The sequence below is a fragment of the Quercus robur genome, chromosome 5 (assembly GCF_932294415.1).
Source record: "Quercus robur chromosome 5, dhQueRobu3.1, whole genome shotgun sequence".
NCBI classification, from domain to species: domain Eukaryota; kingdom Viridiplantae; phylum Streptophyta; class Magnoliopsida; order Fagales; family Fagaceae; genus Quercus; species Quercus robur.
In genome coordinates this window covers 43,089,527-43,113,673 of record NC_065538.1, presented here as the reverse complement: position 1 = coordinate 43,113,673, position 24,147 = coordinate 43,089,527, and the positions used below count along the sequence as shown (strand labels likewise).

Here is a 24,147-nt window from a genome sequence, read left to right as displayed (position 1 = left end):
ACTATTTCTGCGTTTTCCTTTTTTCTTTTTTTTTTTCTTTTCCAAGCCGCAGTTGTTGACTAGATTTTCCATGAACAGTGCTCAGATGCACTGTTTATGGACCCACAAATTATACTTTTTACCAATTTTTTTCATTAAAAATGGGTCTCACAGCACTATTTACATATTTAAAAATTATTTCGCTACGATGTTTTCAGTTTCAGCAAAAATAAGCTCAATCCAAACGGACCCTTAATGTGCAATTTCCAAAATGTAGAATTTTTAGGTTGAAGAAACATTAGGTTAAGATTATCATTATCATATCATGAATTTTGAGTAGAGTTTATTGTGTGTTTTCGTGTTAAAAGCCCATATTATCATCATACCATGACCTATGATTGGCTTTTCAACTTGATTCTTACCATAATGTCATATCAAAAAGGTTCCTAATGACAAAGATTTAAGGTGCAAGTTTTCAAAAGGTAAAATTTTTAGGCTGAAGAAACATTCTATTAAGATTATCATCATAACATAACTATTGAGTAAAATTTATGGTGTACTTTTGTGTTAAAACTCCATTCCTCTCTCCTATGTGTGTGTGTTTCTCAAAAAGATATTATTAAAAAAAAAAGAAAAAAAAAAAAAAAGATTAGCATCATCATATCATCATACCATGCTGAGGAGAATAATATTAAAAGAACATTAAGATGACTTCAAAACCATTTAATTTGATGACAATTTAAGGTAACTTCTAAATGAATTTCTCGAAATCTATGCTAGAGATGTGATGATAATAAGAACATTAGAGGCCAAAATCCTTCTGCTTCATATGAATCTTGCCAGTGAGACTCCGGAAGCATATATTAATATGCCTCCATTTGGATAGAGATGAAAAATTAAAATTATTTTACTATTCAGCTTATTTTTGCTATTATTCATAGACCCCATTGTACTTTTTGATACTATTTATGAGCCTCACCGTACTATTTCAATTAATTTTTACCTTTATGTATAATACTTTCAACAATAAGTTTTCAGTTTCAACAAAATATGCGGTATCCAAACAGACCATATATTATTATTATTATTGAAGTTCTAATAAGGGGAAAAAAAACCCAGAAACTTTCTAAGCATTTTCTGCGTCACTTGAACTAGGGCGGGTATCCAAATTGAATTCCTCAGTGACCTCGTCAACTATCCTCCATCTGTCACACAGATGCTCACATGTATAAGATTTTAGATTTAGATTCAAAATTTGAAAGATACAGAGAGCTGTAGAAACTCCACCTTTCAAGAACAAACTTCCCTTCTTTGTACTTTTGGCTCTTCTCATGCACCGTTACCTAATGGAATATAAAAATTAGCATCAGTCGCATTGTTTTCCATTTACCAAAATGTCATGTTTTTGGATTGTAATTTGTAAAAGAAAGGTAAAATTCAGTTTGTGAAGTAGGAAACTAAAATTTGGAACCCCCACACATACACCAAAGAAATGTGTGGCACACAATCTGACTGTTCTAGGTGAAGTGGCCACGGGGTTCAGTGCAGCAGCTGATGATAGCGGATTGCTGATTTCAATAAAGAATGCCTTCTAGATGGACTGTCATAATTTTCTAGGTGGTAAGAAAAATGTTTATTTATTACATATCAAACCAATTAAAACCCTCATTGTTTATTGCCTGCTTAGGAAAAGTCTAAAAGGACCATATCTAAATATTACGATTTTCTGGGTTACAAGAGCATGACTCACTGGTTATTTATTCATTCCAATGGAAGATAATTTAAAATGAAGAAGAAGAACACACCCCTTCAAATCTCCATTCCATTCAGCAGAAATTGGAATATTTAACTTATAAAGAACTTATTACGTCTCTAAAATTTGTTACGAGAAAACTATATAATTAGCTGATGAGATTTTTATCAATAAATATTTTCAATAGAAACAAACAATGCACTTATCCTAGGAAAAACATATTGATCTACGAAGAAGGAAGCTTACATATTTCCAACCAAGATATTGTCCACAGCTGCAGCAAAATATATCTTCTACAGTATGCATACCAGAAAGCATCATCCTCTCTTCTTGACGTCCAAGAGTTATATTTACCCTGTATGAAACCTCCATAGATTAGAAATTATTAAGGACTACAACATGCAATCAGATTTCTTCATGTCCTAAAAAGACAAGAACCATAATATCTTATTTTGTTAAGACAGTTACGAGTTTTGAATCACAAGACAGATTTCTAATCGCAAACTGACCACAATTACAACAAAGATCATGTCATTGAGATTTGAATAGATTATACCCAACATATGAAGGTTAGCATTCTGCCCACCCTATTTTCACCAAATTGTCCTTTTTACTTGGAAGGGCAATTGGCTAAAAAGACAGACAAAACGGTAATATCCCATATTTCTCCCCTAATGAATTTGGGGATAGACCAGCAACAAAAAAAAAAAAATTGAAAAGAAAGGATATGCATATAAGATTTTTAAGATCTTGTTCTAGGTCCATCACATCTCTAATACAGGCCTACACCCTCAAGCTCTAGCCCCTATGCAATGTACCAATTCTTTCAATCCTCATGCCTTGTTATGCAAATTTTTATTTTGTCTGATTTTTAAAACAGAAGGGGGAGAGGGGTGCGGGGTGGGGGAACTAAATTGATAAGGTTCCAATGGAGAAGCGGCAAAAGATTCAAAGACAAAAAGTGATCAAACAAATGACAAATACAAAACCCAGCAAAAATGGGGGAAAAGATATCAGACCAATTAGTACCTCAAAGAGGATGTAAAATTGTAAATATAAAGTCTGATGGGATTTAAAAAAAAGGAGCGGGGGGGGGGGGGGGGGGGGAATTTCATGAGAATAGGAGGAGAGAGTACTCCACTGGTGGCAGAATTGGAATAGAGCAAATGGCCACAATTAGAAGCTAATGTCATGTTTGGAAAAAGAGACTAAATCAGTTCACCCTTCCCCCCCTCCTCCCCCCCCCCCCAAAAAAAATGGCACTTGATTTGAAAAGGGAAAAAGTAACCTCTTATTAGAAGCTGTTATTTGGGCACCAATGCTGTGTGATTTATAATCAGATAAGGAAGACTGCTCAGGAACTGGCTTAAAATCAAGAAAGAGATCTAGATGTATAATTGATCATGTGATTTGACAGAGACAGACCAACTATAAATGTAAAATGAAACTGCGATTTGTCATGTAAATCTTCTATTTTCTGGAATTCATTACTCTACATGTAAGCCCAATAATGCAGTCACTACACGTAAGCCCAATAATGCAGTCACAAATAACATAAAAGCACGATAATTGTAATACCCGAGAAAAAAAAAAAAAAAGATTTAAAAGGAGTATTTTAGTAAATTTGTTTATGGGGTCAATTTTATAATTAATATTACTAAGGAGGTTTTTAGAAAATAAGGTTAAAACCCTAGTTATATATAATCTAATTTAAGTCAGCATATAATGACAGATATTTTGAGAGAAAAGACCATCCAAAATATTCAAGTAGAGAAGGTTTGACTACACAATTGAGGTGATATCTAAGGATTTTAGAGGAAGTGTTAGGGAGAAGTTCTTTTATGGTGAGCTAACTGCGGTAAGTAACCTTATCCTAATTGGTTTTATTTTGCTTATGTTATTATATTTTAACTACTGAAATTTGTTTACAATTGTCACAATTTTATCTAATTGTTTTAGCTACATTGATTTAAAGTAAAAAATAAAGAATAATCACAAATATATTTTAATTACTGAATATATAATTATATATATATATATATGTATTTGAATGGAATATATTTTTGTTTGAACTATGATTTGATATATATGATTTTAGACAATCTGACTATGTTTTGACTCTGATACCTAGTCAATAGGGGTTATTCATTGGTACTTTGATATCCAGCCAATGGGAGTTATTCATTGGTACTGAAACTAGTTCTATCTAGAGCATCATGAGTATATCGTGTTTCTAGACCCAGCTAATGGAGGATATATTTTAGCATAAAACTAGTTTCATCTGAATCTAATGCACAGTCACAGGGATATAGTGTGACCATAGTCATAAAGATTGTTAAGAATATGAATTATATTGAATATTTGAATTGTTTAAAGTCCTTGAAACTGCTTATGTGTTTTTGGAACCTATTGTAAATTATAGCTTTGATATATATGGAAAATTGATTAATTTCTAATTCATCTTATGATATATTTGTAAGATTTAAAATATTTGGTCTATATACAACTTATTATTTTACAGATCTATTTGCTTGATAGAACTTTTTAAGACTTTGGTTACTTATTGAGTTGTCAACTCACCCCCTCTTTCTCCTTTCAGATTTTGATCAGGAACAGTAACATGTTTTTAGGCTTCCGCTAGGATGTGCGTATGAGTGTGTGGCTGTTGTCATGTGCCTAACTCTTACTTGGGTTCGGGGCATGACAATAATGAACAAACTATAAAACTTACACATTGCTGAAAAGGTATGCCCTCCCTTGATTGCAACTGAAAGACTGATCACATTACAGAGAAACAAGCAAGAGTCAAAATCTTGAACATCAAGGCATAGTAAATTGACTAAAGTTATATATGCAAAAACAAATAGCAGAGAATATATACACAAAGTGCAAGATACAATAATCAAGAAAATAACTGAAAAATCAGGTTTTGTGCATTTCCCTCTTTTGATTTCTTTTATGTTAGCAAGCAAATATATTTATAAAGATAGGAAAGAGGAGAAAAACAACAAAAGAGAGTTACATCCATCACTTAGCAGTTAGTGCTAAAGTTTCATTACAAGTATCAGTGTATCACCATGTTTCCTGAGAATGTAAAAGTCAACAGGAATATCCTAAATTAGCAAATCATCCAACACTTAATATACACACAAATTTTAACAGTTTCTCCAATCTTCATATTCAAATTTAAATGGCTTAAGGAAGCAGAAGTATTTGTTTGTGAGCTATCAATTAAACATCAGGTGGCCTCATTGTTATTTCACAGAAAGGGTGGATAAATATATTAAGCACATTTTTTATTGTACACACTAATATGGCCAATTGAGCATGATCCACAACAGAAGTATAGTGACACTACAGAAATCATTGGACTGGAGAAGCATCCAGAGAATGAAGTTGACACCTCTAGGTCCTTTACTTACCAACAAAAACTACCACATCATTTTCTTCACATAGTTATGCATATGAATAAACTTCCATGGAAAATATACGTAACTTTTTCTCATAGCTCATTAGAATATTTAACACTCAAAAGGAAAGGCAATCTAGAGAGAGGAAGGGATATCATGACTAAAGGTGGCATAGAATAGTAAAGGATGTAAGGACTGGTGAGTTGTGATACTACCTGTTATCCTGCTGGGACCAAGGCTGCACAAACCCAGTCCATGCCCAAGATTTGAAAATCTCCCCTTAAACATCCATATTGGGTTAAAAAAAAACTTTTCTCTGAACCTTATTAAAAAAAACTAATATGCATTTAAATATATCCATAAGAAAATACCTTTAAGAATTCAAACATTGTGAAGCAAAATGATAGAGAAACTCTAAAGCTTTCTAGCTTGGGCACTCAAACCCAATTTTACCCTCAGCCCCAACCAACTCTTCACCTTACCTAAAGTCATAACCTCATCCCTATAAGGTAAAAAAAATGAAATTAGGGTCACAACTTATCACTAAACAGCCCTAACTAGCTCACTTCTTCTGCTCTCTGCTCTATGTTTGTAGTGACAAAGGACAATAACCAGAAAAGCTATGCATTTGTAACATATTAAAACTATGAATCATATAATTTAGATTAATTACTCAAACACTATAAGCAGAAAAAAAGGAATAAAACAAATATTTCAATTGATGGATGCTGTACAGGGGGAAAAGGCCAGGGGAGCAAGGGGGTGCTCGAAGACCAGCTCCATTGGAAACATATTCTGCTTAGGTAGTATTTGCTCATTTCTACATATTGTGCTGGGTATTTTCTTATTCTTTAAAAAAAAAAAAAAAAAAAGGCATTTGCTTATTTCTAAATATTTTGCTTATGTATTTGCTTATTTCTGTTTCCATTGGTTTTTGTAAGTAAACACTTCTGGTTGGACATTCACAATTTCTGTTACTGTTAATTTAATGACAGAAACCACTCCTGAGCCTTTTATTTTATTTTATTATTATTATGGTTGTTATATGATGCACCTAATTGCCTGCAATTGCAAAGCACATGCATCAGCAAATGAAGAGAGCTGCTGAACCTTGAGAACCAAAGCCTTTGCATATTGTTCTGTACCATTCACATATAAATCCTTGATCATACCAATATTTAATTAAAATCAATTTAACTTAACACTAGGATACAAAATAGCTTTTAACATAACCTCCCTAACATGAACTCAATTTAACTTCAACCCAATGACTCTCTCCCACCAAAACTTCTTAGGCAGTTACCAAACTAGCTAGATGGTGCACACCAAATATCAATGCCTGATTCATTCATTCAAAATTTCCTCCAGCAAAGCCACATATTCTTATTCCCAAAACCTTGTCAAAGATATTGTCAAGCAGTCTATACCATCACCATCCAAATACCATCCGATCCCAGAACATTCCCTTATTCCCATCATTTACAAAACCATAATCCCATCTCCAAAAATAACAATGGTACCAAAAATTAGTCCATGCATAATCCAATGCTTACCACAATTCTCACCCAATATCCAAAAGCCAAAAACCCAATTCCCATCTAGCAAGGCTCTTAATCCCCAACTCAAAAAATAATAAATGATAGACCATAATCTAATCCATGCAAAAATCTAACAATACACCAATTCCTACAAAATACAAAACACCCAACTAACATCTAGCAAAGGCTCTACAAACCCTTTAGTCTTAAATGACCAAAACAAAAACCAAACCGTTAGATAAAACATAGTACATCTTTACATGTGTTTGGTCCACGGCAAAGCATAGCAAAAAATCACATGAAACAAAAAGAACAAACTTTGGGCATGTGGGTAATAAGTAGTACCCGAGAAAGAACATCATCGGCGAGAGCAAGATCGCTCACGCAGAATCTGCAGCGGTAAGCCCTGCCTTCAAGGTCTACCAAGAACAACCTCCCCATATTTTTTTCCAACTCAGCTGTCAGCTCTCTCTCTCTGCACCACGAATCGAATCATAACAGATTTGGCAGTTGACGTTTCTACTACCGAAACCGGCAATTTCCGGTGCCCTTTCCTTATTATTTCTCTCTCTCTCTCGCGGGCTCGTAGTAATTTTTTAAAGATTTTTTTCTTTTTCCTTTTATTTATTTATTTATTTATTTTATCTTCCCAAAAGTGGGGCTGGTATTCAAAATTTCAAACTAGGGGCGGTCAAAGGAGTTCCCGACTTTCCGACATTATTTGGCACAGTTATTAGTCGTGAAATTGGGTTTCCAATAATATCGAATCAACCAATGGATTGGATATAAACATCATCATTTAATTCTTTATGAAAATATATATGTATACAAAACAATGTTGTTTATCCTATCAAAAAAAAAAAAAAAATGTTGTTTAGTGTTAAACCAAACTACGTCGTTTTGTTCCTAACTCTAATAAAAATATCAAACTCTGTCATTTTACACTTGGAACTCTCTATTTCTCTCTCACCCCAAATTCGTTTGTCCTTAACCATATTGTTGTCGATCCATCAAATTCCACCATTAATTATGATGAGACCGTGAAATCACCAGTGAGCCGCACAGTCCACGCTCGCCGCAACTAGCAACCTGCAAAGAAAAAGAAAGTGATCTTGCCGTGGGCACCGGTGTAGTGTCGACCAGATACCCTCCGACGATCAAGTTAGAATTGTTCTCAACTCTAGAGTGCTAGAGAGGGTGTTTTTTGCGTACCTTGATTTGCGAGAGTATTCAAGCTTTTATAGTAGAAGAAAGTCGGTCTTTCTTCCTTGGACTAGAAGTCTTTTCCTTGTAGGACTCTTTTTCCTGAAATCCCAAACGTGATGGGCAAATATTTCCTTGTAGAGTGAGTCTTTTCATTAAGGCGGATCTTCTAGAATTGCCCTTGTGTGGACCTCCTAATTTTCTGGGATTCCCTTGGATTTTAAACGTGCGTATCAAGCATTTTAAGCGAGACTAAGCCTTGGGCCCCTGCTTAACGTTGGCCCATGATTTCGAATCCGTCAGGCCCAAATGTTGCACAATTTTTTACCCATCAGTTGCCCCCTTCACCCTATGGTCTGTCATTGTTTTTAATGGACGGAGCATTAGGGTGACGATTAGATAAATTTGGGGGATGACGATTAAAGGTTCGTAATGATGATGGTTGAGAAACTGACGTTTCTAGATGGATCAACCCGTTGGCTGAAGATTCATAAAGTTGACGGTTCCACAAAGGGTACAATCTGCTGATGCGTGCTAACAGGTTGTCAACATTTATTGGGTATGCCACGTGTCAATCTCGGAATGGGCGTTGTATCGAATCAAAGCATCGCTTCGTCTTCCGTGCATCTCCCATATATATAAAGCGCGTCACTCTTCCATTTCTACTATTTTCAGCCAGAAATCGTTTGTCAGAGCGAAGTCGTCACCCTTGTCAGAGCACTCCGTCGAGGACTAGTATCCGCAGATCACACCAACCGTCAACTATCCTCTACCAAGTGTGGTGAGTACTTATTTTAATATCATTGTCAAGTTACATTTCTGTCCTTGCATTTTTGTTAGGCTTACTACCCCCGTCAATACTTTCAAACCCGTCAGTCTTAGGTTTCTTCGTCAATTGTAGGAAATGTCTAGTGCGTCAAGTAACTAGTCGGTGGTTCGTGACGGGACGGAATACGAGGATGTATACCCGTCCGGTCATAAAGACAAAGAGAGTCCCGGCGAAGATAGGAGTCTGTCTGCCTCCTCTTCATCCTCAACAAATGAGGATGTGGAGATAGTTGAAATAGAGAGTTCTGGTGACAACGGGAATCAAGCACTGGAGTCTGTTGTAGGTGCTGATGGACTAAGGCAGTTCATCATGTTACCAGAGTGGACGGTGCATAGGTTCACATCCGTCATCAGGGAGAGACATTTCAGCACTTTTAGAACCAACTTCCAAATTCTGGACAACATTCCCATCTGTCTACCCTATGTGTCGGAGAAGTGTTTCTACGAAGGGGTAGAAGGTGTTGGGGTATACGAGCAGGTGTTGAAGGCAGGACTTCGGTTCTCGCTTAGTACACTTTATTGGGAACTCTTGCACTATCTGGGATTGTACGTCACCCAGATATCTCCGAACGCCTGGAGGGTCTTCATAGCAATGGAGATTCTCTATGGTGCAATGTCGGATGGAGAAAGGAGATTGACGGTCCGTGAGTTTCTTCACTGTTACCATCCTGATGAGATTGATAAATCAAGGGGGATGTATAGTTTTGCTAGTCGAAGCCCCTTGTTGAAGGTGATCTTTGAGACCCCAGACTCAAATAGAGACTGGAAGAGTCGTTACTTCTTCCTGGAGGGTGTCAGATGGATGAACCGTCCAGGGGAGACGGAGTACATGCCTGTTGACACAACCTGGGGAGTGATAAATCAATCGTGTATGCACCTGTCCTATTTTCGTAATACCTTTCATACCCGTCCATTTATATATATATATTTTGATCGTCTTTCTCTGTAGGTAGACGGCGCCCTCAAGTTAGCCTTGAGGAATTCAGTTTCCTTGAAAAGATTTACAGAAAAACTAAGCCGGAGGAAAGGACCTGGGCCAAGTTGGTGAACCCGAAGACCATACATTGGTACTGTGACGGTCCTGATCCCACTCAAGAGGCCATTAGATATGACGAGCGAGTTCACAGACGTAAGCCCATCAATTTTACTTGGCCAATTTATTTCATCGCTATTTAGTTTAATTTCATCCGTCGTAATTTACAGAGATGGAGGACGCAAAAAGGAGAGCTTTGATTAAATCTCAAGCCGTCAAGAAGAAGGAATCCGGCGAGGTGGCACCAAAGGGGCCGGCTCCATCCTCGAAGAGGAAGCTGACATCAAAACCCGACCGTCCGTTTAAACAACCCAAGATTTCTCTTGAACCAGTTGTTGGCTTGATGGCTGAGGGTGCTAAGGCCGTCACCCCGGCTAAGCATGGGACGGGGAAGGGTTTTATGAAGGCCCCGGACACCAAACAAGAGAGACCTCCTCCCCTCCTCCGTGATGACTCCAAGTTCGCATTAGAGAAGCTGTCTTCTATTATCACGGCGGAGGATTATGAGGACCTAGGAAATCACTCGACGGAGGCTATGGGAGAGACGGGCCTCTTTGCTGTTGCTCAAGTGAGTTATGTCCGTCAATTATGTTTGTTTTTCCTTTTTGTTTAATACATTACGTGACGGGCTCTCTTTTCGTTTGTAGTCCTTGGTCATGATGAAGGGATTACTGGATCGGTGTCTCAATCGTGAGAGTACTTTGGACCGGGTGCGTGCAAAGGCGGAACAGACGGAGGAAGAGTTTGGTCAACTCCATAAATGGAGGTCCAATATGAAGAAGAAGATGGAGCTCTTTGAGAAAGTAAGGAAAGAGTTGGAGCAGAAGACGGACGAGGCGTCGACGGTTTTGGAGAAGAAGGAGAAGGAGATCCAAGAACTGAAGGAAGAGATCCGTCATGCTAAAGAAGTAGCCGTCAAGGAGTACCGCGACTTAAACTCCTTGTTGAGCGAGCTGGCGGACTCTTTTCTGCAAGGCTTTGACGACTCGCTTCGTCAGATCAAGAAGGTCTATCCCGAGTTGGATGTGTCAATGATCAAAGTTGACGACCAAGGCCAGACTTCTGCTATTCCTGTCGCTTCCGAAAATACGGAGGACCTCTTTGAAGATGAAACAGCTCAGGGTGACGGAGAATCAACCATGCCGAAGGACGTTCCGAATGCCGACCCTAAGAAAGTTGATTGATCTCTTGTAATTTTTGTATTTGGAGGACGGTTTGTTCCTTCTTGTACGTTTTGAGCAGTTTCACGATAGACTTATCCGTCAATGTGCACTTTAAACTTTTATTTTTGCTTTATGTCAGCCTTCATATTGAACAATGTTTTTTTTTTTTTTTTTTTTTGACTATGTTTATGCATATTTTTGTTGTTGATTGAGCGTTTGCATCCATAAGGATTTTTCTCTCCGTCTTTCTGTATGGGAATTGTTAATTTGGACAAACTTACCTTTTGGAGGGTCCGTCCAATCTATGAACACGCAAATGGGTTGCATTGGTTTTTTGATCCGTCCACTTTGTTGAAAGCTTTTATCTACCATGGGGATCCGTCCACTTTGTGGTAGTTATCTCACTTCTAATTGGATCCGTCTGTTAGGTGGACTTATGGATATACTATCCGTCCACTTTGTGGTGGTTTTATCTTTAATATGACCGTCCATTTCATGGTTAGCTCTTTTAACCGTTTCGGTGGTCCGTCCATTTTGTGGGCAGCTCTTTTATCGTCGTGGTTATCCGTCCACTTTGTGGCGGTTATATCATCTTTAAAAGCACCGTCCATTTTATGGACTTGTAAAAAATTTTAACCGTTTCGGTGGTCCGTCCACTTTGTAGGCAGTTCTTTTATCGTCGTGGTGATCCATCCACTTTGTGGCGGTTGTATCACCTTTAAATGCACCGTCCATTTTATGGACTTGTAAAAAATTTTAACTGTTTCGGTGGTCCGTCCACTTTGTGGACAGTTCTTTTATCGTTGTGGTGATCCATCCACTTTGTGGCGGTTATATCACCTTTAAATGCACCGTCCATTTTATGGACTTGTAAGATTTTTTACCGTTTCGGTGATCCGTCCGCTTTGCGGACAGTTCTTTCATCGTTGTGGTGATTCGTCCACTTTGTGGCGGTTATATCACCTTTATCTGCACCGCCCATTTTATGGACTTGTAAGAATTTTCACCGTTTCGGTGATCCGTCCGCTTTGCGGACATGTTCCTTGTAGCATATCCATATCCATGCGAAAAATTAAGTTGTCTGTGAATACTTAAATAAATAAATAAATAAAAAAACCAAGTGCCTACCCCCTTGGGCTTAAAAAGGCACAAAAAGATTGTATCAAAAGTTGGAGAAAACGTAGTAAAAGTTAACAGAAAAATAAATAGGGGAAATTGAAAATCTTTCTCATATTCTTCTTCTTTCTACGGGTAGTATTTCCGAAGATGCTCTGAGTTCCATGGGTGCTATAGCTTTCGTCCATCCAATGTCTCGAGGTGGTAGGTGCCCTTCCTTAGCCATAACGTGATCCTGTAGGGTCCTTCCCAGTTGGGGCCTAGTTTTCCTTGTGAGGAGTCTCTGGCGGCACCCATTACTTTCCATAGCACTAGGTCCCCGACCCTGAAGTCCCTATGCCTTACTTTGTTGTTGTAATGTCTCGCCATGAGATTCTGATAGCGTGCTAGCCTTTGCTCGGCCGTCGTTCTGACTTCGTCTAGTAGATCAAGTTGGAGGCGCATAGCTTCTTTGTTCACATCTTCGTCGTAGCTTTCCACCCGGTAGCTGGTGAGCCCCACTTCTGCAGGAATGAGAGCTTCCGTCCCATATGCAAGTCGGAACGGTGTTTCTCCAGTGGGTGTTCTTGCTGTGGTCCGGTATGCCCATAGGACACTAGGTAGTTCGTCTGGCCATATGCCTTTTGCTCCTTCAAGACGGGTCTTGATTATCTTGAGTAGGGATCGGTTTGTGACCTCAACCTGTCCGTTCGCCTGTGGGTGTGCGGGTGACAAGTAATGATTCCTGATCCCTAGCTCTGCGTAGAAGTCTCTGAAAGCATTGTTGTCGAACTGTTTGTCGTTGTCAGAGACCAGTACCCTAGGTATCCCGTACCTGCATATGATGTTTCTCCAGAAAAAACTTCGGATATTTTTCTCCGTGATGGTGGCTAAGGCTTCCGCCTCGACCCACTTGGTGAAGTAGTCTATGCCGACGACCAGGAATTTTAACTGCCTGACTGCTGTAGGAAGGGGGCCCATAATGTCAAGTCCCCATTGCGCAAACGGTCAGGGTGCCGTCATAGGTGTTAGATCTTCGGACGGCTGCCTGATGAAATTGCTGAACCTCTGGCATTTGTCGCAAGATTGGACATAGGCTTGCGCATCCTTCATCATTGTAGGCCAGTAGTACCCTGCACGGATCAGTTTATGTACCAGTGATCGCGCCCCTGAATGGTTTCCGCAGATACCCTCGTGCACCTTTCTCATTACATAATTCACCTCTTCTTTGCATAAACACCTCAGGTATGGTCGAGAAAAACCTCTTTTATATAAGATGTCTTTTATCAGCATGAACCGTGATGCCTGGACCTTCAATTTTCTGGCGGCACCTTTCTCATCCGGTAACACCCTGGCCTTTAGGTAGGCAATCAATGGCGTAGTCCAGTCACCCTCAGAGTCCTCAACCTGCATGTTTGTTTCGTTATCGATTAATGAGGATGTTTGCACGAATGACAATACCTGTTCGGGGACCACTACGAACTCGGCTGATGCAGACTTTGCTAGTTGGTCAACCCACCCGTTCTCTTCCCTCGGGATTTGAACGAATTCGACTTCAATACTGTTGATCCGGTACTTCACTTCTTCCAAGTATTTCTTCATTCTATCGTTCTTGCACTCGTAGTCGCCATTGATCTGACTTGTTACTACTTGTGAATCGCAATGGACAATTACGTTCTCCGCTCCTGCGGCTTTTGCGAGGTCTAGTCCCGCCACCAAGGCCTCATACTCTGCCTTATTGTTGGTTATTGGAAAATCCAGGCGGATCATGCATCGTATCGTGTCTCCCTGCGGAGTTTGTATTACGACTCCAGCTCCTCCGGCTCGCCTGTTTGAGGATCCGTCTGTGTAGATTTTCCACTGTTCCTTTACTTCTGCCAATTGGTCCTCCCCGAGAGTAAATTCGGCGACGAAGTCAGCTACTGCCTGTCCTTTCATGGCCGTCCACGGGCGGTATTGAATGTCGAACTCGCTTAGCTCTATTGCCCACAAGGCCATTCTTCCTGCTGCTTCCGGGCTGTTCATAGCTTTCCTTAGTGGCTTGTTTGTTAAGACAATGATTGTGTGTGCCTGGAAGTATGGCTTAAGTCTCCGCGCAGCTATTACTAGTGCGAAAGCCAACTTCTCCATCTGGGGGTACCTCTCCTCTGTACCACGAAGTGCACGACTAGTAAAGTAGACAGGTTTTTGTATCCCGTCCTCCTCCCTTACTAAAGCTACGCTCACTGCGGCATGCGTGATTGCTAAGTAAAGGTAGAGTTCTTCACCTTGCACGGAAGGACTGAGCAATGGTGGAGATGAGAGATACACCTTTAAGTCGTTGAAGGCCGCTTGGCATTCATCCGTCCACTCAAATGACTTTCTTAAGGTTCGGAAGAATGGTAAGCACCTGTCCGTCGCCCTTGAGACGAATCTGTTTAGGGCCGCAATCTTTCCATTTAAACTCTGGACTTCTTTGACCGTCCTCAGGGGTTCCAACTCCATTATGGCCCGTACCTTCTCCGGGTTGACTTCTATTCCTCTCTGGGACACCATAAAACCCAGGAACTTTCCTGCTGTGACCCCGAACGCACACTTGCTCGGATTTAGCTTCATGTTGAATGATCGAAGTGTGTCGACGTTTCTCGGAGGTCGTCTAGATGATCTTTTTCACGCAGGCTTTTGACTAACATGTCGTCAATGTAAACCCGAACGTTCCTTCCTATCTGATGTGCAAACATCTTGTTCATTAGCCTCTGGTACGTTGCTCCGACGTTCTTGAGTCCGAAGGGCATTACCTTGTAGCAGAATAATCCCTGACTGGTGACGAAGGAGGTTTTTTCTTGATCAGATACATCCATCCGGATTTGGTTGTAGCCCAAGAAAGCGTCCATGAAGCTTAGGAGCTGATGTCTTGCAGTTGAATCCACCAGGGTATCTATCCGTGGGAGCGGGTAGCTGTCTTTGGGGCAAGCTCTGTTGAGGTCTGTGAAGTCTACACACATCCGCCAATTCCCGTTTGCCTTCTTCACCATAACGACGTTCGCCAGCCAGTCGGGATAGTATACTTCTCTGATGAAGCCTGCCCCTAGTAATTTCTGAACTTCCTCGGCTATGGCCTTATCCCGCTCCTAGGCGAAAGCTCGTTTCTTTTGCCGGACTGGAGGAAAAGAGGGTGACACATTCAACCTGTGGACCATGACTGATGGGTCAATACCCGGCATGTCTTCATGGTTCCAAGTGAAGACGTCTTGGTTACTTCTTAGGAAAGTTGTGATCGTCTGTCGCACCGGCCAACTGGCTAGCGTGCCGATTTTGGTTGTCCGTTCAGGCCGTGTGTCGTCCAGTCTTACTTCTTCTAGCTCTTCAACTGGCTCTGCCGTTACTTTCTGTTTCCCGATACACATCGTCTGCTGTTGATCCTCCATTTCTATCATGGCAATATAGCACTCTCGGGCAGCGACTTGATTTCCCCGCAGCTCTCATACCCCGTACTCCGTCGGGAATTTAATCATTAGGTGGTACGTTGAAGTTACTGCCTTCCAAGAATTGAGAGTTGGTCGACCGAGGATGGCGTTGTAGGCGGACGAGCAGTCGACCACGAGAAATGTTACTTCCTTGGTGATTTGCTGAGGATAGTCACCTGCTGTCACTGTTAGAGTTATTGTGCCCAAAGGGAATATCTTTGCGCCCCCAAATCCTACGAGTGGGGCGTTCGTTGGGGAAAATTTTTCCCTGTCAATTCTCATCTGCTGGAATACTAGATAGTACAGGATATCCGCTGAGCTGCCGTTGTCGATGAGTACCCGATGCATATTATAATCCCCAATCTGTAGGCTGACCACCAGCGCATCGTCATGAGGATGGTGAAGTCTCCGAGCATCATCCTCTGAAAATTGTATGACGGGGTTACCTATTCGTGGCATCTTCGGTACGGATCCTGTGAGTTGGATGCTATGGACCGTCCTAAGGTAGGTTTTGCGGGCTTTTTTGGAAGACCCGGCTGCAGCTGTGCCCCCTATAATCATCCGAATGTCCCCTATTGGTGGTCTGGGGCACTCGTTCTCCCGTCGTAGGGTCTGTTCTTCCGGTTTGTCGGTCTTTTCTCTGCTCACGAACCTTTGTAACTTTCCCTGTCTGATCAGTGCCTCAATCTGCTGCTTCAGGTCATAGCAGTTGGTAGTGTCATGCCCGTGGTCCCGGTGAAAGCGACAATACTTGTCCCTCAGTCTTTTGTTGGGATCTCCTTTCAACTTCCCTGGGAATGTCAATGCTCTTTCATCTTTGATTTGCATCAGTACTTGGTCGATTGGGGCGGTTAATGGGGTGAAATTGGTGAATCTTCCTGTGGGGGGTTTGAAGCGCCTTTCATCACGCTGATCCCCGGTTCTAGCGACCTTTCGCCCCTTATCTTGTCGCATATCCTCCTGCCTCTCCCTCTTCTTAGGTTTCTCTTCGCGGGCCAACAGTGCGTCTTCTGCATTCATATACTTGGTAGCCCTGTAGAGTACATCCGCCATGGTCTTCGGGTCGTTCTTGTATAAGGAAAACAAGAACTTCCCCTTCCGCAGCCCGCTTGTAAACGCGGCTACGAGTATCTTATCGTCCGCTTCGTCGATCGAAAGGGCTTCTTTGTTGAAACGGGTTATGTAGGCTCGCAACGTCTCGTCTTCTCGCTGCTTGATGCTCATCAAGCACGCGGTGGACCTCTTGTACCGATGTCCGCCAATGAAGTGGGAGGTGAACTGGGCGCTCAACTCCTTGAAAGTATTGATGGAGTTCGATGTCAGTCTACTGAACCAAACCCTCGCAGGTCCCTTCAGTGTGGTCGGGAACGCCTTGCACATGATCTCGTCAGGTACCCCCTGAAGGTGCATCAGGGTCTTGAAGGTCTCTAGATGATCGAGGGGGTCCTTGACCCCGTCGTAACTTTCGATCTGAGGCATTCGGAACTTCGGTAGCAGGGGGGATGAGTTGACGGACGCAGTGAATGGTGAGTCGGTCCTGTTCACTAAATCGTCGAGGTCGGAGGATACCCGCCCCTTGAGGGCGTTCATCATGACCTCCATCTGCTCCTTCATTGCCTGCATCTCCGCGATGATAGGTGGGGGGGCAGGATCCGTGAGAGACGGAAGGCTCTCGTTTTGCCGCTCCTGTCGGCTTGGGATGTTGCTGTCCTCTGGATTCTCCCGCTCCCTTCACTCGGCACTGTCACCTTCCTGGTTTCGTTCCTGAGGGTTAGGTCCTGCATCCCTTTGACGTAGTTGTTCCTCCAGATCATGATTCTGCTTTGTGAGTCGTTCGACCGCCGTCATGAGGGTCTGGACCTGCCTTTCCAGTATGGTAGATCTTGGCGGTTCGTCTCCTTGGGCGTTGCTGGTGGTGGCCATTGAACGAGTGAGTACCATGCAACTCTTACGTCCGGGAGGCGACAATCTTTCTCGCAGTTCCCACAGACGACGCCAACTGATGAGGCCGTGAAATCACCAGTGACCCGCACAGTCCACGCTCGCCGCAACTAGCAACCTGCAAAGAAAAAGAAAGTGATCTTGCCGTGGGCACCAGTGTGGTGTCGACCAGATACCCTCTGACGATCAAGTTAGAATTGTTCTCAACTCTAGAGTGTTAGAGAGGGTGTTTTTTGCGTACCTTGATTTGCGAGAGTATTCAAGCTTTTATAGTAGAAGAAAGTCGGTCTTTCTTCCTTGGACTAGAAGTCTTTTCCTTGTAGGACTCTTTTTCCTGAAATTCCAAACGTGATGGGCAAATATTTCCTTGTAGAGTGAGTCTTTTCATTAAGGCGGATCTTCTAGAATTGCCCTTGTGTGGACCTCCTGATTTTCTGGGATTCCCTTGGATTTTAAACGTGCGTATCAAGCATTTTAAGCGAGACTAAGCCTTGGGCCCCTGCTTAACGTCGGCCCATGATTTCGAATCCGTCAGGCCCAAATGTTGCACAATTTCTTACCCATCAAATTATGCTGTTTAGGAGTTGTCGGGGACGTTTTTGTAACAATGGCAAAAAATGCAAGAGTAGCCCATATCTCTCTTTGAGTTCTTTAGAAATGTTTATTTGTAGATAATCAAGCCCAAAATTTCAAATGTATAATGAACAAAGGCTAATGGTACTTTAACAAGCAAGAAATCAAAATGCCATAATTGAAATACAAGAAAATGCAGAAAGAGTATACAGGTTCGAAACTTCGACCCACTGTCAATGAGAAGATGAAATTGAGAGAGGTTGTAAGGAAGAGAGAGAAGGTTTCCCTATGCCCATATTTCCACCTCCGAGCTTCGAAATTGTGAGAATGCATCCTAGCTGAATGAACTTTTAATCTAAAGTTTCTGCTTTTTGGGTAAAAAGTGGTTGGTCCCTTTTAAATTTGATTAAGGCACTTTGTATTGAGGCTGGGGTGCTCTAAGTGACTGGTTTTTGGTTAATAAGAAAGGCTTTGAACCCCAAGGTATCAATCAAGGAGATTATGGTCAGATTTGCTTTAATTGGGTAAGAGTGTTGTCTTACGTTTTGCATAATTTAGGAAATAAAGTAGCCTAAATTCATAGGGTAATGTTTCCTAGACATGGTAGGTCTTTGGAGGCTGCATTTGGTTGTTGTGGCAAACAAGGCCAACCACTTAGGTCAACTATATGTTTTAGGCCAAAAATGGTAAAGCAGAAAAGTTAGGCCACAGTCAGCCAGAGCATAAAAGCTCTTTTGGGGTGGAAATTTCATGTACAAGACCTCTTCCATGAGCCCGAGGTGCTACCAATGTCCCTTACCCACTTGGTAATATGCATGAGCTAAGCTCATGCAAAAGGTCTGAAGGAAAACGACTCATACTTTCCAAATCACATTTTCTCAATTTTTCCTAATATGTCAAATGGGCTTGAGCCATGCTTAAAAGAATAAAATAAAATATGATACATGAATTGAACCCATAAGAAAGTTGGGCTTGTAAAAAATGCGTCACGAAAATGGGTATCAACAGGGGTCAAGTAAGTCATTGTTTTGTGTGTTATCTATCTCCAAATTCATTGCTCTCTCTCTCTCTCTCTCAATTACTTAATGTCTTTGTCTCAAACCAAGAGAATTTGACCTTCAACAACATTGGAAACCCCCTCAAAAGATGACCATGTTGATAAATGTACAGCCCTAATTCAAACCCTAGTTCTCAGAGACAAGTATTCTTATTTGAAATTAAATATTGATATCTTCCTTTTTGGATGTTTGAAAAGAAATGAATAGAATAAGAAGTAATCTTATTTGGGAGTTGAATAAAAAGAAACAACATTACTATTGTACCGTTTCATTAATAAAAGTAGGGGTATGGTCTTTTTTTGTGGGGTGGGGGGAGGAGGGGGGGGGGGGGGGAGGAGTATTATAGGGACTTTAGTAGAAATTCATTAAAACGCATCTCATTTCCTTATATTTCACCCCCTTTTTTTGAGGGATTATAAATTGGGTTTCATTCATTTTTCTCTTATTAACCTTCTAAGTTCTAAGTATGAGAATAAAAAGAATATTCTTTAAAATTCTTATTTATCTATTTCATTTCCTCATATTACTCTCATCCAAAAAAAGTGGCTTGACTATTGACCATTCAAGGTAAGAATTAGGATGATCTTTATTTCTAGTAAATATGTTTCAAAATTAGGAAAGTTAAAAATAAAACATTTTCTTTTAGCTTAATAATCATATTAAATGTTTTAGCACTTTTTTATGACTTTAAAAATCAGGATGCTTGGGAACTTAGAAGCCAAACAGGTGGAGTTGGACTGTTGGAGAGACTTATGCAGACTGATACATCGAATGATCACGAAAATGCCATCAATCACTTGAAGGAGGAGTGGAGGACATCAATAAGATTTTTATATAAGAAATGGTTGGAAGCATGGGACAAGAATACTAAATTCTTTCATAAAGAAAGCCATTCACGTAAAGATAAAGAACACCGTCATTTGTGGAAGATGGATAATGGCATGCTGGGGATATGTAGTCGCTGAGATAGCCATCGGGTTAGAAAATGTGTCTTTGAGCGTCTCAAGTTGCACAAAAAAAATTATGTAAATCTCAGTGGTCAAAATGGGGTGATGACATTTAAAGCTCTTTTTTTTTTTTTTTTTTTTTTTTTTTTTTAGTACAAAACACAAACAGGGGCGGCGCCATTAAAATTTTTATTTGTCTACCATTCAAAAAAAATTTGGGAACACCCTCAGTTTTTTTTATGCCAATAAAATTAAATTTTGCTCCATAATTTATTTTACATTTAGTAGATGAATGATTGCTTGGTTGTGTACATTAAAAGAGACGTAAATCGTAACATTGATAATGAGACTATCATGCAACGATTTCAAAATGTGAAAACCCGTAGAAGGCAATTGTAAACTTTATAGGGGTGTTTGGTGAGTGTTTCCAAACAACAATTTTCAGTTTTTAAACAACATTTCATGCATTTCCACACACTTTTTCACCCACATGTATTTCCACAAAAATTTTTAAACAACAATTTTCAGTTTTTAAATACATGTACCAAACAAGCCCTATGTATTTACGTGTTTTTTTTTTTTTTTTGTCAATATATAAATTTCTCTTTTTATTAGATTGTATAATTTATACTTTTTAAGGAAAACCCTGAGAAAAATTCCTGGAGCCGTCACTGAACACAAAGGAGCTCTTTATATATATATATATATATCTTTTGTCAAAATGGTTAGCCCATCAAAAGATTACTTCCCAATGGTATGAGGGATCTTTTTTTATAGAAGCCAAGGGCCCTGGAATTGGTGAAATGACTCTGCCAATTAGAAACATTCTAGAAAAATTAGGGGGTGTTTGGTACATTTGTTTAAGAACATGTGTTTTGTTGTTTGAAAATATATGTATAAATACATGTGGGTAAAAAAGTATATGAAAATGCGTGTAATGTTGTTTAAAAACTGAAAATGTGTGTTTGAGTGGGTGTACCAAACATCCCCTAGGATTTTTTGTGTAGAACACATGTGGGAGGAGCGTACGCTGCTTCAAACATAAGCCCTAAGGTTTTTAAAGGAAAAATGTTTTATATATCAATTTAAGATTGAGCTACTCTTTGTTGGTGGTGATGGTGGTTCTTGTTCAATTAGAATCGAAATTGTTGGTACAAAATAGGGTGTGTATAGTTGCCCATCTTTTAACGAATTTATTACTACATATGGTTCTATGCATTATTTAGATAACTAGATTTTAAATATATATCATTTAGGCTTAGTTTTTGTAGGGGTGATAGGCCCAGGAATACGTATCTATATATATTGGGCCAGGGGCCCAATTCGAGGACATAAATAGTTCGAGGATGTGTAAACACCTTCCTAAGAATCCGTGTTGGTAAGTAAAAAGGTGAGGTTTAATCATAACCATCCGAGAAGGCTGTCCGAGGAGGAATACTTCCTCGGCTGAGCAAAACCGAGGTCAGAAGGTGTGGTCTAACACTAGGAGCAACATTCCGGATGATTCCACTAATGAGGAAAAGTATCCAAAAGGAACAGGACAGAGGGAGGCCATGAAATATCTTAAGGGAAAGCTGCTACCACCGCATTAAATGCTCTGTAGCTAACTTTCTTGCTGCATTAATGTGGAGAAGACCCTTGAACAGTGCTGCCTTGGCTGCCTTAACTCACAGAGGGCTTGAGAGGGTGTCCGATGGGTCAAGCACTCAAGTAGTGGCTTGGATGATCAACAAGTGGAGGGTCAAGATTGTCTAAAGAGAACTATATAATGTAAGAGATCCTCCATGAAGAAGCGATCAAGAAATCAAGAGAAAAACACTGTAGCAATCAAGAATTGAACTTGTAAACTAACTTGAGAAAAATATATAAGAACTGATCTCCTCGGACTGCGCCGAGGACGATTTTATTTAGAATAAACCAATCTATCTTCATTTTCTCCTGATCTGAATCCACTTTACTCATTGTTTGATTCATTTAAGTCCAGTTTTCCAACTCACTCTCTACAAATTCATTGTATTGGGCTTTTTGGATCTAAGTTCATTTATCCTTTGGGTTAGGAATCCAAATTGCATCCTAACAATTGGTGCTGTCTGTGGGAAATTCTAGTGTTGTAGTGAGTCTAACGTCTAACTATGGTAGGTTTAGGTCCGAATCAGGCAAAATCTATAGGGCCTCAGCATTAAGATCACTTTTGTAATCTTGAATGAAGAAGGGACCGAGAATGGAGTATGCATACTACCTAGACCAGTAGGAGCTAGTCTCGGTGTGAGAGCCACCTCTCTCATGATGAAGATGCCAAGAACATGCAATGGGAGATTGATCATTTAAAGAGGAAGTTGCGCCACGAATGGCGAAGGTGAACTCCCTCCAATTCTGACGTCTCTTCTAACGATGAAGAGGATGGTAGTTATAAACGCAGATCAAGGACTCCTCCTAGTGAGTCTTTCTCGTATGATGAGGACTACCATCATGAGCGTAGAAACAGAAATTTATCTTCCAAAGGCTTGGGAAATGATGCGATGAGAAAAGCACTCAACCAAATTTCCAAGTCACCTTTCACGCGCAGAATTGAGGAATGGAGACTTCCTCAGCGGTTCACTCAGCCAACGTTCACCATGTACAATGGTTGAACAAACCCTGTGGAGTATGTGAGCCATTTCAACCAGAGAATGGCTATGCATTCCAAGAATGAGGCCTTGATGTGCGAGGTATTCCCTTCTAGTTTAGGGCCCGTGGCCATGAGGTGGTTTGATGGCTTAGGAGCAAGTTCCATTAATTCCTTTAAGGAACTCACTCAGGCATTTGGATCTCGCTTTATTACGTACAATAGGGTTCCTCGGCCCTTAGATTCCTTGTTGTCTCTATCCATGAGAAAATGGGAGACCCTAGAAACGTATTCGGACAGATACTAGGAGATGTTCAATGAGATAGATGGTGACTTTGACGACATAGCCGTCAGGACTTTCAAGGTCGACCTACCTGTTGAGCATTGCTTGAGGAAGTCTTTAACAGGGAAACCTACAACTAGTGTATGCCAGCTCATGGATTGTATTGATAAGTATAAGAAGGTTGAGGAGGACCAACAGCAAGGCAAGGGGAAGGGTAAGGTTATCCCTCAAGAGATGAGGGATTTCAGGTCAAATCGCTACAATAGTAATAGACCCTGGAGAGATTTTGCTGGGCAATCTGAGTCTACAGCTCCTCAGGTGGTTAACACAGTGTTTCGAGAGTCAGTACATCAAGTCTTGGAGAAAATCAAGAATAAGTCATACTTCAAATGGCCAAACAAGATAGGAGGAAACCCCATAAGGCACAACCAAAGTCTTCATTGCCAGTACCACCAGGAACGAGGACACACTATCGAGGACTGTAGAACTCTGTAGAATCACCTGGAGCAACTGGTCATAGATAGAAGGTTGAAACAATGTTTGTATCGGCCCAATGGGCACGAAGACCAAGTAGGGTCAAGGGCTTAGGGGAACGCTTCTTTAAGACCCCCTTTAGGTACAATTAATGTCATCTTTGCTGCTTTTGGGAGAACTAGCTCGTAGCCCTCCAAAGTGATGTCTGTAACTCGGTCACACGCCGAGGACTCTAATCCAGAGTTGAAGAGGACTAGAGTGGAGGTTCAACTGGCGTTCAAATTTTCGAATGAGGATAAGATTGGAACCATACAGCCACACAATGATGCTTTAGTGGTCATACTCAGGATAGGAATGTATGATGTGAAGAGAATGTTGGTAGACTAGGGTAGTGGTATAGAGATTATGTACCTTGACTTATACAGAGGGCTGAACTTGAAGTCTAAGGATTTGACAACTTATGATTCACCTTTGGTAAGCTTTGATGGAAAAATTGTCATTCCAAAGGGTCAGATTAGACTACCTGTGCAACCAGGTTCAAAGGTAGTGGAGGTGGACTTCATTATGGTGGATGCTTATTCTCCCTACACGGTCATTGTGGCAAGACCTTGACTCCATGCCCTAGGGGCTGTTTTTTCCACCCTGCATTTGAAGGTAAAATACTTGTTCGGGGACCAGGTTGAAGAGCTTGTTGGGAGTCAATCCGTGGCTAGGTAGTGCCGAGTGGTTGCAATTATGCATCGGCCTGAAACTGAGTCCTCGGCTTCTACTGCGGGGGGCTCATAGCAATCAAGGATTTTGGTCCTATCTACGAATGT

At 40.8% G+C, this 24,147-nt stretch overlaps 5 protein-coding genes across 5 annotated transcripts; 2 read left to right on the top strand and 3 right to left on the bottom strand.

The window, feature by feature from the left end:
* Nucleotides 1–862: 862 nt before the first annotated feature.
* On the bottom strand, nt 863–7,272 carry LOC126726013 (protein yippee-like At5g53940). Its single transcript, XM_050431100.1, has 5 exons — nt 7,026–7,272; nt 4,464–4,507; nt 1,979–2,087; nt 1,267–1,322; nt 863–1,184 (listed from the first exon to the last, which is right to left on the bottom strand). The coding sequence occupies exons 1-5, from the start codon at nt 7,119–7,121 to the stop codon at nt 1,106–1,108; spliced, it is 384 nt and encodes a 127-aa protein (XP_050287057.1). The 5' UTR covers nt 7,122–7,272; the 3' UTR covers nt 863–1,105.
* Nucleotides 7,273–13,010: 5,738 nt separating this feature from the next.
* Nucleotides 13,011–14,597, bottom strand: LOC126728209 (uncharacterized). The gene has a single exon (XM_050434073.1). It carries the CDS (start codon nt 14,595–14,597, stop codon nt 13,011–13,013), a length of 1,587 nt encoding a protein of 528 aa, XP_050290030.1.
* Nucleotides 14,598–15,463: 866 nt separating this feature from the next.
* LOC126728208 (uncharacterized) lies at nt 15,464–16,858 on the bottom strand. Its single transcript, XM_050434072.1, has one exon. It carries the CDS (start codon nt 16,856–16,858, stop codon nt 15,464–15,466), a length of 1,395 nt encoding a protein of 464 aa, XP_050290029.1.
* Nucleotides 16,859–22,882: 6,024 nt separating this feature from the next.
* LOC126728207 (uncharacterized) lies at nt 22,883–23,350 on the top strand. Its single transcript, XM_050434071.1, has one exon. It carries the CDS (start codon nt 22,883–22,885, stop codon nt 23,348–23,350), a length of 468 nt encoding a protein of 155 aa, XP_050290028.1.
* Nucleotides 23,351–23,530: 180 nt separating this feature from the next.
* Nucleotides 23,531–23,941, top strand: LOC126728206 (uncharacterized). Its single transcript, XM_050434070.1, has 2 exons — nt 23,531–23,703; nt 23,755–23,941. The coding sequence occupies exons 1-2, from the start codon at nt 23,531–23,533 to the stop codon at nt 23,939–23,941; spliced, it is 360 nt and encodes a 119-aa protein (XP_050290027.1).
* Nucleotides 23,942–24,147: the final 206 nt, after the last annotated feature.